The sequence below is a fragment of the Pelodiscus sinensis genome, chromosome 14, assembly GCF_052426305.1.
Source record: "Pelodiscus sinensis isolate ZL-2025 chromosome 14, ASM5242630v1, whole genome shotgun sequence".
Classification (NCBI taxonomy): Eukaryota; Metazoa; Chordata; order Testudines; family Trionychidae; genus Pelodiscus; species Pelodiscus sinensis.
Genome location: NC_143065.1, coordinates 6,339,342 through 6,353,934, shown reverse-complemented (window position 1 = coordinate 6,353,934; position 14,593 = coordinate 6,339,342). Strand labels below are relative to the sequence as shown.

At 47.1% G+C, this 14,593-nt stretch overlaps 1 protein-coding gene across 1 annotated transcript in view; it reads left to right on the top strand.

Moving 5' to 3' along the window:
* Positions 1-14,301, top strand: part of DAPK2 (death associated protein kinase 2) — a 94,519-nt gene extending 80,218 nt beyond the window's left edge. The window contains exons 6-10 of the mRNA XM_075897630.2: positions 690-738; positions 1,673-1,699; positions 8,138-8,290; positions 11,113-11,158; positions 12,206-14,301. Of these exons, the coding sequence (XP_075753745.1) occupies positions 690-738; positions 1,673-1,699; positions 8,138-8,290; positions 11,113-11,158; positions 12,206-12,856 (926 nt within the window). The 3' untranslated portion in view covers positions 12,857-14,301. The remainder of the gene's footprint in view (positions 1-689; positions 739-1,672; positions 1,700-8,137; positions 8,291-11,112; positions 11,159-12,205) is intronic.
* The last annotated feature ends 292 nt before the right edge of the window (positions 14,302-14,593 follow it).

The following is a 14,593-nucleotide window of genomic DNA, read 5'->3' as shown; positions in this document are numbered from 1 at the left end:
AGAAAATGCTTTCGTATACCTACTGGCTACGTCTACATTGGCACCCTTTTCCGGAAATGCTTAAAACGGAACAGTTTTCCGTTATAAGTATTTCCAGAAAAAGCACGTCTACATTGGCAGGATGCTTTTCCGGAAAAGCACTTTTTCCGAAAAAGCGTCCATGCCAATGTAGATGCGCTTTTCCGCAAAAAAGCCCCGATCGTCATTTTCGCGATCGGGGCTTTTTTGCAGAAAAGACTACTGGGCTGTCTACACTGGCCCTTTTCTGGAACAGTTTTTCCGGAAAAGGACTTTTGCCCGAACGGGAGCAGCATAGTTTTTCCGGAAAAACAATGACGATTTTACATTAGATCGTCATTGCTTTTCCGGAAAAGCAAGTGGTCAGTGTAGACAGCTGGCCAGTTATTCCGGAAAAGCGGCTGCTTTTCCGGAATAAGTGGCCAGTGTAGACACAGCCACTTAGAGATGTGATGAACCCTGTGAGATGAAGTAATTTGTGGTTGACATTATAATGAATACTGTAGGTGGACTGTAATAGCTTCCTCTGCTTTATCCTTTGATCCCTTTTCATTCTCTATTGACTGTAAATTAGCTCTCCCTCTGTTGGGGAGCTTACATTCCTACCATCACATGCACATACAGTCGTATAATTAATCTGTTGCTGATGTTTGACTAAATGTTTCTTATAGCTCCAGAAATAGTGAACTATGAACCACTTGGACTACCTGCAGATATGTGGTAAGTGTGTGGCACTAACTTTTTTTCCAAGATGCTATACTGCTTTTTCTTGAGGGTGCTCTGTGTAAATTCCTTTCTCTACATATCAGAAAATTCTGACCTATGATAAATAGCTGTTCTGTCACTCCTTTCATTTTTGCATGCTACTTAGAGTACGTCTAAACTACACTCCTCTGTCAGCAGAGGGATGTAAATTAGACACATCAAAAGTGCAAATGAAGCCGGGATTTAAATATCCCATGTGTCACTTCATACCTGAGGAGTACAGGATCTTTCAAAATGGGGCATTTCTGTCAAAAATGTCCCATTTAAACTGCTGGTTTTTTTTCGAAAAGCCCCATTTTGAAAAAAAGCAGCGGCCGCCATTATGCAAATGAAGTGCAGGATATTTAAATCCCAGCTTCATTTGCACTTTCGATACGTCTAATTTACATCCCTCTGCCGACAGAGGGGTGTAGTTTAGACATACCCTTACAGTCAACTTCTACTCGTGATTATTAAACATTTTAATTATATAATTATATTTGTATTACCTGGCACCTTTTGTGGAGAGCCTTTTGAAAGACACGATTGTCCTTGCTGTGACTCTTGAAAGCTTTGTTTATAAAAGAGCTGTGACTAGAGAAAGCTTCAAAATGAAGCTGTTTTGTTAAGGCAGCCCAGAACGGTCATAATGGCTAGAACATCCTTGTAGATATTCCTCTGGGCTGCTGACTAGTTAACTACCATGAACCCACCATGACTTTATAGACCCTTATAAAGGAACCCCAGATACTAGATCCAACATACATATTCCTTTTTATGAAACACTGACTTTTACATAAATTTTGTCTGACTGCTTTTATCATGGGTCATCCTCCGCTCTAGCAGTAATAATTGACTCATGTCACACACATGTATAAAACCTACCATCAGTTGTTCTTTTGTTTTCTAGGAGCATAGGAGTCATGACCTACATACTGTAAGTACAGAATTGGATCTACTTGTATGGATATCTGTAGAAGTGGTAGCAAGCTAGTGGAAAGCAGCTCTTCCCATCAGTCCCTTAGGCAGGGGTGGGCAAAAAGGCCTCCATGGGCCAGATCCGGCCCGCCAAGCGAGTTGATCTGGCTCTCAGAGGCCCTGCCACTCCCCGTGCCCCAGGCCAATCAGGAGTGCACGCAAAGTCTCCTCCTGCCCAGCAAGGGGCTCAGCACGTAAAGTCAACTGCCAGCTACTGCTCAGCTCGTGGTTGACTTTAAGCACCGCTCTCCCGTGCATGTGCTCCCCCTTCCCAGGCCCTGATTGACCTGGGAGCAGCAGGGGAGAGCATGTGAAGTCTCCTCCCACCACCGGGTTCAGAACAGCTGATGGCTCTCCTGGGGGGGGGGGAGCAAAGACTGCATGTTCCCCCATCCCCAGACCAATCAGAGTCTGTGTGTAGTGAAGCATGGAAGAGTCCTGGCCCTGCCTCTTCCACTTCCTGGGTGGCCTGGGGCCACTTCAAAAATGTTTGAAGTGGCCCCTGGTCAAAAATTATTGCCCACCCCTGCCCCTAGGGAAGGAGTTGCACAGCAGAAATAGGGCCATGGAGTGATGGATCCGGAGGCCTTTTAAAATAGAGAAAGCAAAAGATTAAGTGAAACTAAAGGAGAGTGATGGGGCCATTATCCAGCAAATGTCTCCAAGTGACACCAGAAGCATCTATCTGTGCCTCTTCTGTTTTGGGGGGGTGGGGGTGGGACTTTTAAAAGTGGCCACCAAATGTTGACTGAAATCTGCTGCCATTGATGTCAAACATCCATCAGCTTAAGTGGGAACAGAGTTAGACCAACACCAGGCACTTTTTAAAATCCCACTTAAATCTCAGCCTCTCCAGCCCTGGTGTTCTCTTGCATGGGATCAAAGGGATCAAGGTTGCAGGCTTTACTCAAAGCTCCCTTTTGCCTCCTAGGGAATTTTGTATTTACAAGCTTTGCAGCATTGAGCCCAACAAAGAGAGAGTTCAAAGAGGACTGTCTTTCTGACAGGCAAAGCATGTGGAGCAGAATCAACACACGCACAGGCCATGCTGAGAGTTTTTGGATTGCTTCTTAAATTTAGATCCTGTGCACTATACAATGGCTGTAAGCTGACAACATAGCCTGGATGCTGTGAAGTCCCTTAACCCCTGGGATAGAGTAAGGGCACATGGATACAGTCTGACAATTGTCCAGATCCTTGGTCCTCGTTTGCACTTTTCTGGTCATTAGAGGATACATCTGAACCTGGTAGTACATCAGAGTCTTCATCGGGGGGTCTCAAACTCAATGTGCCACTCCTCAAATCCTCTAATGAGCCAACAGGCACTGCTGTCTGGCATGGCTGAGGGTGTGTGTGTGGGGGGGTGACTTTGCACCCCACTTCCCATGTTTCCTGGCCCTGCTTGCCGGCCGGTGCGCTCCCCCTTGCATTCCCCAGCCCCACCGGCCACCCCAAGGGGATTTAACTCACGCAGGGGTTCCCAGCACCACTACCGGTAGAGCAGAGGGGCAAGAGTGGCTAGAGCTGTGGCCGGGGGAGGCGTGTGCAGAGCCATCCCCTCCATAGGATAGTTCGGCAAGGCTGCTCCGGGCCTTGCAGCAGCTACCCCATACTCAGGTTAGCCCGCTGGACCCTGGTCAGGTTGACAGGAGCTGCAGTGAAGTGGAATGACGCAGCGGCCTGCTCCACTCTACCGCCATCTCCCACGCCGCTCCGCAGGATGGCCTGGGAGGTGGCAGCTGCTGAATGACTTTGCTTCTCCACAGATCCCACAGGGAGAGTGGTGGGGCCTGACCCCTGCTGCCACCCCATGCCAGGCCCCCCAGGAAGCCTCAATGCTGTGTCCCTCAGGAAAGGGAGCTTGAGGGAAGTGGTGCAGTGCAGGGGGCAGAGCAGGGGCAGGAAGAGGCAGCGCGAGGGCAGACCAGGGGCTGGACTTGGGGGAAGGGTACAAACCCCCCAGAGTTGCAGGGACTCACATGCCAGCAGCTGTGCACGGGCCAGATTGTGGAACTGCTCAGCCCACAGATGGCCCACAGGCCGGGAGTTTGAGACCCCATTGCTATTTACATCTGTTTATAGATGAATGGAAAGGGAGATTGAAAGAGATGAGAATGTTTGTGCTGTGATTACAGTAAGACACCGATAGCCAGGTGCTTTGAGAGGTCGTCACTTTCCTCTGAAGCCTTTGCTGGAGGTAGAATAATGGAGAGGGTGGAACAGAGCACTCTTCCAATAGGGCAGGTCTTTTCTACTTCTATATACCTTTGCTCTGCAGAGAGATGGAAGCATTGATTTTGCTTTTGTGTTTCTCCAGCTGGTTGAAAAGACCTAGAAACCTTGTGCAAAAATAACATTGTATTTCAAGATGGGCTTTCCCCTGGAATTCCAGATCCAAACTCTCCCCCATGTTGGAGGGTGTTTAAAACAGGAGTTTATTCTGATCCTATAGCTACTTATTAAAACCTCTCTTGGAAAAAAAGAAATGCAAACAATGTGTCCCTGTAGATTCCCACAAATCCTCACTCTGTGGTATTGCAACATATTTGTGGCATGTCACAGTTCACAAGATTGGTGTTATGCCTCTGGCTTTGGAGCAGTCTCTAGGAGGAAATCCTTCAATATACTAGACCTGTGAGGCTTTGTCTACACTACACACTTTTGTGGCAGAAAATATGCTAATGAGTCCCTCATTAGCATAAGTTGCAATATCATTAGCATGTTTTCTGCTGTTTCTTTTTGTGCAAGATCCTTATGCCTCTCTTGGGGAGAAGCAACTAGTCAACTATCCTGTCAACTATCCGATAAGCAAATGCATTTGCTTATCGGATAGTCGACTAATCAACTAGTTCTTAACATCCCTAGTCTAACGACCATTCAGGACAGACAGCTATCCTGTCTCTTGTTGAAAACCTCCAATGAGAGCCTCTGCAGCCTCCCTAGGCAGTTCCATTGCCCTATAGTGCTTACAAACAGGAAGCTTTTCATGAGATTTAATCTAAATCTTCTGTGCTGTAGTTTGAACTCATTTCTTCTTGTCCCACCCTCTGCTGGAAGAGAAGAACTATTCTCCATCTTTTTAATGGCAGCCTTTCAAGTATTTGAGGACTTTTACCATATCTCCCCGTAATCACCTTTTTTCCAAACTACACATACCAGATGCCTTTTTCCTCTGCCCAGATGGCTCGCATTCCATCTCCTTTGTCACTTGCCTCTGGATCCTTTCTACTTTCTCTACATGAGCATGATGACTCTCACAGAGCCCAGGCACTACCGTAGCATTCACACAGTGCCTTTCTAGGAGCTGGGAGAGCAGCATCCCCATTCTACATAGATGCAAACTGAGGCATGGAGAGGTGAAGTGACTTGCCAAGGTCACAGGTGCATTGAGGGGGCAGTGGGTGGGAGGAGAGAAGCCAAGTGCCACGCAGCATGATTTTAAGGAAATGGAAAAATGTGGCCAAAGACTTTGGAGGAGAGATTCCCCAGCTCTGTTTTGTGACCACTGGTGGGCCACAGGGAGCTGGCTTCTCATGTGTTGCCTGCTCTCCTCCTTGTTTCTAGCTGAGTTAAATAGAACAAAGGGGCAAGCGGGATGAGTAGAGCGAAGTAGTCAGAACAATTGGCTGGAGTCGAAGAGGGTGGGTGCTGAGAGCACCAAAGACATCTACAAGTACTCCCTCGCTGTTACCTCCCCGCATCAGCCGCTGTGGCAGTTCTGGGTTGTGAGAGGGTTGCAGAGTGGGAGTAAGGGTGACAATTTTTCTGTTCGGATTTAGTGCACGCTGTGGAAGGGTTTGGGAGCCCCCTGCCTTTGTGCATAATGCCTCCATCTTTCTCGTGTCCTCACTGCTGAGACAGTAAGCTGTAATGCAAAAAATCCTGGGTCAGTGGGTCAGATTAACTCTTCTGGGGATCCAGGACTATTAGATTTTGTGGGGGCCCCAAGGCTCTGGAGGCTCCCGACTGGGGCCAAGGAGTTTGGAGAGGAGGAATGGGCTCAAGGCAGGAGGTTGGGGTGCAGAGTCTACGAGGGAGTTAGGATGCGGGAGGAGGCTCAGGGCTGAGACAGGGATTTTGGGGGGTGGGGCACTTACCTGAGCAGCTCCCCTTTGGTGGCAAGCTCCAGGGAGAGCAGGTGGCTCTGCACCATGTCCTGCGCTCACGTTCAAATACTGCCCTTTGGTCCCCGCCTCCTGTCAGGCAGAGCTGGAACGCAGGGACTTTAGTGGCTGGGATTTTAGTACCAATTTCCTTGGTATAAATAAAACTTCCTGGAAATCTGACTCTACTGACTCAGCATTTGTGGTACTTTTTTAAAAAGGAACCATAACAGAAGTGCTTTAAGCTCAGGTCCTTCTTTGCCTGCTTGCTCATGTCCGTTCCTCATTAGATGTGTGTGCTCGCCACATGCATCAGTCTTGAAAGTTTTTCCCCTACCAGCATCTGTACATGAGCGGCTCTGGCAGCCCCTAGCGTGGCACCACCCTGGTGTGGTCTAGTGGGCATTGTGCACTTCCTCCATCCTCAGTTCCTTCTCGCCGCTAGTGACAGTGTATTGGAACTGCTGGCTTCAACTCCTCGTAGCTAGCTCTCCTCCACTTAGCAGCTCTGTGGATAGTTTAATAAGTTTATTATCCCAAATGAAATGTTTGCCTAGGGATGGGCATGATCCAGGCTCTTGGCTTTAAACCTTGTGCAACATGCAGGCGCCCCATGCCCATGAGCAACCTGCCCCTTAGTTGTTTGCAGGGGTCTCAGTGACAAGTGCCAAATGTGCATATCATTCAAGCTCTGTACCAAAATGGAGAGGGACATTCACTGGAAGGCATTCCTAGTGGAAATGGTACAGTCCCCAGCCTTGGGCACCATGCTTCTGGTGTGGAGTGCTCCCTCAGGGCTGGCCTCCAGTCAGCTCTGCTCACCCTTGCTGACCCCAGTGAGGAAGGCGAAGGTTTCAGCTAAGGGCCATTCCTCTGTCTCAAAAGGCGAAGGAGGGAGGGGATTTTAGACCCCCTTAGGTGGCTCATTGCCTCTACCAGGAAGTCAACTTAGATTCATGTGGAACAGCCCAACCCTGCCTGGCCCATGTCATCAGCCCTGGGCAGCAATGGTGGTCTCTGGCTCCTAAAGGCACAGTGGACACCAGAAGCCCCGTAGGCCATTCTGATTATGCCAGTGCTGATGGCACCAGTGTCTATGGAGCCCCAGCCTTGAAGTAAGAGTGTGGCAGGCTCCTTCAAGATGTCTCCCCTACGGCACCACCTGTCCCTTACAGGGCTAGAACGTCAGCATTCTCCTGTTAGATGCCATCAAGTCTTGGACTCTGAGAGAGAGGCATTGTGAATACCCCTTCATTCTCCCTCTTTGGGTACTGCTCGGAGTCACCTACTGTGGAATGGGCAAGAAACTGGTGTTCTTTGAGATGTGCTGCTCATGTCCGTTCCACAGCCAGCCCTCCTTCCCCACTGTCAGAGTTTCTGGCAAGAAGACACTAGGGGTTGGGAGAGCATGTAGCACCCTTAATACTGAGCCATGGTGGTGCCACTCCAGGACACCAGTTATGAAAAGGTAACTGTCTTCTTTGTGGGACTAAGGTAAATATCAGTCTAAGATGAAGGATGTCAGTTGTATTTGAGAGATGCCAGACAGGCTCACAGATCTTTCTAGCTAGAAGATTGCTGAATGGTGTGTTAAGTTTCTGATTGCATTGTATTCTTGCAGTTTTAAGAAAGGAGACAGAATTAGCTTGTTATGTTCTATTTTATTGCGCTGTAAGTTGCTTGTTTTGTCCTGGGGCACCTTGTCACCTTCCCACCCTGCAAAACTCTGGGCAATGCCACATAATCAGAGCAATTAATTTTCTCTATTTGTGTGGACCTTTTGGGCCCAGTTCTATGAGCACACTGTGCATAGATGCTTGCCAGTGAATCGCTGGCAGAAAAACATCATGGTGCAGGATTTCCCCCCAAATGCCTAAGAGAACAGAGCATCCTTAATGGGAACTATGAAGGGACATTCCCTGGCATAGCCTCTGGGTTTGCGTGCATGCACCCCAATGCATAACAACCGGGCCCCTCAGAGCAACTGGGCCACTCGTTCAGTGCAGATTATTCTTAAATTTGGTGGCAATAACCTGTATATCTTTCAGGGGTGGCAGGAGCATTAATAGGGTCGTTGCTGTCACACATGGAAACATAGTAATGCTGACTTTGTGAGTCTAATTTGTAGCTGTCTATATGGTGACCAGATTTGGACTTATTCTTTCCCAAGCTTCTTGGCTGCCTGGAGAAAAAAACTCACATTCCAATGTTGTCATTTCACACGGTCAGAATCACGTCAAAGTAACTCTATTTTTCCCCAATCAAAATATGATTCTCCTGTCTGGTCTGTTCAGGCTCAGTGGCGCATCACCTTTCCTTGGAGAAACGAAGCAGGAAACTCTCGCCAATATCACAGCCGTGAATTATGAATTTGATGAGGAATCTTTCAGTCACACCAGTGATCTGGCAAAAGACTTTATTAGCAAACTCCTGGTAAAAGACACACGGTAAGTGAATGTACAGAAATGTCTGGCTGCCTGCATGCCATCCAGGCAAAAAAGGAGCACACGGAGTAATTCAGAGCTTTCATTGAAGAATAGGTCTGTCCCAAAGTGAGGCGTTAGGTACAAGTGTGTCCCTTGTAAATTTCTCTATACAGAGGACCTAAAAAATATGTTCTGTGTTAAAAGCCACCACATATGCCAAAATGTGGCATGCATTTTCTTTTACCAGTAGGGTTGGTTTGGCTTGGTTTTCTGTGAAGTTCAAATTACTGGAGTGTATTGGGTTTTCGAAGCTGTTCTTGTGTCTGATCATTCTTGAGCGTTTTTTATTGGTTGCTAAAGGCATCTGACAGTCCATGTGTCTGTGTGTGTGAGAGAGAATTGATTTTATGCTCAAAGTTTCAAAAAGTGGCTCTAAATGGATTGTGTTCTATGTTTTTTTGCTTGGGCACATAGCCACATTAGTTACTTTTGTTGCTAACAATGATTTGTGTTGTAGAATAATCTAGATGCTCTGCTGAAAATTGCAGTCTTGGTAGTGAGGTGCTAATGCAGACAAGCTGCCAGTGTGTCATCTAGCTCTGTGTAGAGATGCTGCTTAGAGGAGAACCTCAATTTAATCAGCATTGAGTCTCAAAAGTTACTGGGAGGAGACTTCTTCTAAGACTAAATTAAAATTGAACAAATGATTAGCTGTTAATAATTATTTGAGTAAATGATTAGCTATTAAAACTGTGCTTGGAAGGCTTTTCTGAAGGGCTGAATTATCTTCCAGTTTATCTGGTTTGACGGATTTTGTGAGAGAGGGTAAGGAGACAAACTGGCAAGATATAAGATAGTAACTCTGGGAGAGGTGGGGTTGAGCAAGCAATGCACAGGTTAGGAGATGTGTTTAGAGACTATGAATGTACTGCAAACCACCTGCTAATATAGGCTACGTCTAGACTGCAAGCCTCTTTCGAAAGAGGCTGTTTCAAAAGATACTTTTGAAAAAAAGTATCTAGACTACAACCAATACTTTTGAAGAAGCAAGCTGCTTTTTCGAAAGAGAGCACCAAGGCAGTCTGGATGCTCTCTTTCGAAAAAAGGCGTTCTTCCTCATAAAATGAGGTTTACCGCAGTTGAAAAAAACACCATGTTCTTTCAATTTAATTTCGAAAAAACTTGGCAGCAGTCTAGACGCAGGGGAAGTTTTTTCAAAGAAAGGCCACTTTTTTTGGAAAAAGCCTGTAGTCGAAATACACCCCAAAGTGAGGGCGGGAGAAGATTTAGGTGGTCCAACAAAGGTTAAAGAGGTATCTGAATGTGCAGGCCCTGGCTAACCAGGGGCTAGAGCCAACATGCCTTTAAAGGTGTGCTAGCCTTCGAAGTCGAAGCTGGACAAATTCAGATTGGAAGTAAGACAAATGTTTAACGGTGCACAATTGGCCATTGGAACAATAAAAGAGGCTAGTCTCCAAGGGTATGTCTACACTACCCCGCTAGTTCGAACTAGCGGGGTAATGTAGGCATACCGCACTTGCAAATGAAGCCCGGGATTTGAATTTCCCGGGCTTCATTTGCATAAGCGGGGAGCCGCCATTTTTAAATCCCCGCTTGTTCGAACCCCGTGTAGCGCGGCTACACGGGGCTCGAACTAGGTAGTTCGGACTAGGATTCCTATTCCGAACTACCGGTACACCTCATGGAACAAGGTGTACCGGTAGTTCGGAATAGGAATCCTAGTCCGAACTACCTAGTTCGAGCCCCGTGTAGCCGCGCTACACGGGGTTCGAACAAGCGGGGATTTAAAAATGGCGGCTCCCCGCTTATGCAAATGAAGCCCGGGAAATTCAAATCCCGGGCTTCATTTGCAAGTGCGGTATGCCTACATTACCCCGCTAGTTCGAACTAGGAGGGTAGTGTAGACATACCCCAAGAGTGAAGTCTCCATCACTGACGATGTTTAAATCAATGTTGGATGTTTTTCTGAGAGAGATGCTCTACGAATGATATGGGGGAAGTTCTATCAGCCTGTGCTACAGAGGAGGTCAGACTTAGATGATCACAATGATCCCTTCTGGCCTTGGAATGTATTAATCACATGCCGAAGCCTGCAGATTGGCTTGCAGAGATTGTCAGTAAACTAGCTCTGATATGTTCATCACTTAGGGTGTATCTAGACTACATGGCTCCGTCGACGGAGCCATGTAGATGAGGCAGGACAACAAAGGGAAATGAAGCGGCGATTTTAGTAATCGCCGCTTCATTTAAATCAAAATGGCTGCCATGCTGTGCCGATCAGCTGTTTGTGGGTACAGCGCAGCAATCTAGACAGGGATCTGCTGACCCCAGAACCTTTCATTGGCAGATCCTTTATGCCTCGTGAAACGAGGCTTACAGGATCTGCCAACGAAGGGTTCTGGGGTCGGCAGATCCCCGTCTAGACTGCCATGCTGTGCCGACAAACAGCTGATCGGCAGAGCGTGGCGGCCATTTTGATTTAAATGAAGTGGCGATTATTTAAATTGCCGCTTCATTTCCCTTTTTCGAATAAACTTATCTACATGGCTCTGTCGATGGAGCCATGTAGTTTAGACATACCCTTGGAGGGTTGGGTTCATCAGTCTCAAACTTCCAGAGGGACGTCCTATCAAGCCACATTTATAAGCCACCATTTTCTCTTTACTGTCTTCGTGGAGTCCATGATTTGAGGCAGGATGGCTCTTGTACATCACTGTAAGTAATCCAAGCAGTACTGATATTAAAATGCTGGTTCATAAACCTCCTGAAAGTAATGTATGGTAAGCAGCTTGGTTCTCATTTAAATCTGTGTTTCATTGCAGGAAGCGGCTAACAAGTCAAGAAGCTCTCACTCATCCTTGGATAATGGTAAGGCCACGGATGGTGACAGAATACGGCTGTGGCTTTATAACAGCTGGTCGTTTACTTCAGGGTAAACGAGTTCAGAATTTGTATGGGAATTTATAGTTCCACGCTAACAGCTACGTGCCTAAATAGCAAGAGAATTCCTCATAGTTATGGCTTTCAGAAATCTGTTTGAACCAGACAGTGACCCTTGGCCTCTCCGTGTCTCACTTGTACTCATGAGCAAAGCAGGGAGAATACTGCCTTTCTCCTCAGATAAGTTATAAGTTATAAGGCTATTAGCCACTCCCTGGAGGCAAAACACACAGTAGTAAAAACTAATTCCTAACAAAATCTTGGATCTCTGCAAGCCTTAATCATGACTTCAGTTATTACAATAAATGCCAGAAAAAAGGTGACTGGAGTACACATGAATGGGCATGCTGTATTCTGTATCCAGAATGCAATTTGTGTTGTTTTCATTTCTAACCTGTTTGCATGAACACAAACCATACTTCTGGTTTACTGCTTTTGGGTGTTAAGAGCTCACCACAGCAAATGAGAAAGCAAATCAGCTCCTTCAAAATGTCATTGGTGTAGTGAGCTGGTAGCTGTCTGGATTTGCTTGGTACTTGGATTTGTGTGTCTCTGTGTGTCATTGTGATGTTCTAAGCACAGCTTGCCCCTGTAGATAAATATCTTAGTCAAAATAAATTTGGCTAATCTCAGCATGGCAAACAGGGATGTTTTAACACCGGCTCATTCTCATTTTCTTATGTATTGTATGAAACATAGAGCAGAGTGTTTTCAGGATTTTTTTTTTCTCCACAATGTTGATGGTTTTAAGACTTTAACTGCAAAAATTATAGCATGCAAATAGCTCACACTCAGTGCTTGTCATATCACCTCTTTTATTTTAATCAAATGCATGAAGATTGACTGAAACGCCGCTTCTCCTAGCATTGTGGAAATACAGTTTGCATCATCCCTTGTATGCTATGTAGAGTAGAATGTGTGCAATATCTTGCAATCTTGGTAAACAATCAGTAATATTGGTTCTTCTGTCTGAAGACTCATCAGTTGATCGAAGAAACAAAAGTCCAAGAAAACAAAAAGGCTGAGCACAGTCAACTGAAGACAAAACGTCTGAAAGAGTACACCATCAAGTGCCATTCAAGTATGCCACCAAATAACACCTACATCGACTGTGAGCGCTTTGCCCAGGTGGTAGAAGATATTTCTCTGATGGAACATGGTTTCAGCACTCTGGCTATGTCCCACGACTCCCTGCAGGAGGACATTGATGCGTTAGTTTCCATATATAATGAAAAAGAAACTTGGTACAAAGAAGAAAATGAAAGTGTGAGACACAAGCTTTCACAGCTGAAATATGAGCACCGTAAAATTGAATCTCTGAAGAAACATCTGCAGGATGACATCAAGACTGTAGGTTCTAGTCTTGCAAGTGTTACAGGGAAATATATTGATCTAAAGTCTCAGTATGAATCTCTGAGTCAGGATCTTTCTGAAGAACTCAGGTGGATACAGGATTTAATGAGTAGCTTTCAGCTGGAGAATGCAAATGAAGCATGTGTAAATGGAAACTTTGGCTCTGTTTTCAACAAAGATATTAATGAATCACTAATGGAGCTGTTAAATAGATCTTGCTGTGAAGAATTCCTTGCAGGCTTGAATCTTGATGTTGCAGAATCAAGTCAGTGATGTTGGATAACAGGTGCTAATGTAGATTTTTGTCTATCTTGCTGTCTGTCTCTCTCAATGTGCAGCAGTAAAAAATCATCTGAGTGTGTAACTTCAGCACAACACTACCACCTCTGCATTAAAACAGCGAAATAAGCATGATGCACAAACTAGTGACAGTAGCCTATCCTCTTCCATGGTTTTTGTGCTGATGTTGTGACCAGCCCATTTTTTTTTAACCCTTAGAATTAGAAAGCACTTTGTTTTAGGGGGCGTGCAATATGGAGACACACAAGTCCTAAAAATTATTAGATAATTCACTTGAATTTTTTAAAAAACTATTTCACTTCTTATTTACCAGCTACATGTGCTTTGAAGTCTATAAAATCACCTGATAGGTAGGTGACCTCATCATTCTTGTTCGGATGAGGGAAATAGTCTTGCAGACTTGCTGGGGGAGCAGATAATTAAACTTATGAAGATTATTGCAGCCCTTTAAAACGGAACAAAAGATGCAGTGATTTATCATTTCACACCATGAAACTCATAGCTAAAGAAGAAGAGTTAGAGTTATTCTATGAGCTAGTTATTCAGGGTATAGTCTCTCACTGTCATTAGATGTTAGAACAGAGGTCCCAAAGCTGCGGGGAGTGTTCCCCTAGGAAGGCGCAGAAGCATGTACAGTGGGTGCAGCTGGGGCTTGGGCCAGCCCCATGGAAAAGGAGGGCCACCCCCAATCCGCTCCCATGTCCCAGCAGCCAAGTGTTCAGGCCCTGGCTGCTGGCCTTGTCCCCGAGCTGAGATTCTGCCTCTGGCCTCAGCTGTGGCTCCAGCCTTGGCGCTTAACCCATTCCCAGAATTATGCCCCCCCCCAGCCCTGGCTCAAAGAGGGGTGAAATGAACAGGGTTAAGGGGTGACACAAGGTAAAAAGTTTGGGGCCCACTGTTTTACTAGTCTTTTATTGTGGTGTTCTTGCCATAAAAACAGGTACCGTATTTTCCGGCGTAAAAGACGACTTTTTATACTAAAAAACATCCCCCAAAAATCGGGGGTCGTCTTATACGCCGGGTATAAACATACACGCAGTCCCCGACTTGCAGGTACGAATGGGGCTTTTCTCGCCCTGGAGGACACGGACTGCGGGACCTCGCGGTCCCGCCGCCCGTGTACTCCGGGGCGAGAAAAGCTGCTCCGCTTCTCCCTGGTCTGCAGACCAGGAAGACGTGGAGGAAAGCCACGGAGGAGCTCTGGCAGTGGGGCAGCCCAGGCGCGCCTGGGCTGTCCTGCTGCCCGAGCCCCTCCACGGCTTTGCAAAGCCTTGGTGGAAGCTGGCAGCGGGACAGCCCAGACGCGCCGCGGCTGTCCCGCTGCCGGCGTCCTCAGAGGCTTTGCTCCCGCTGTCCCTGGTCTGCTGGAGACGGTCCCCAGCAGACCAGGGGCACCGGGAGCAAAGCCGAAGCGGCGGCGGGGTGCCGCGCCTCTGAGGCTTTGCCAGAGCAAAGCCTCAGAGGCGCGGGACCCCTCCGCCTCCCTGGCTTGGCTCCCGGTGTCACTGGTCTGCTGGAGACGGTCCCCAGCAGACCACGGGCACCGGGAACAAAGCCGCAGCAGCGGCGGGGTCCCGCGCCTCTGAGGCTTTGCCAGAGCAAAGCCTCAGAGGCGCGGCACCCCGCTGCCGCTGCGGCTTTGCTCCCCGTGTCCCTGGTCTGCTGGGGGGGGGCGCAGCTAGTGCGCCCCCCCCAGCAGACCAGGCTTTT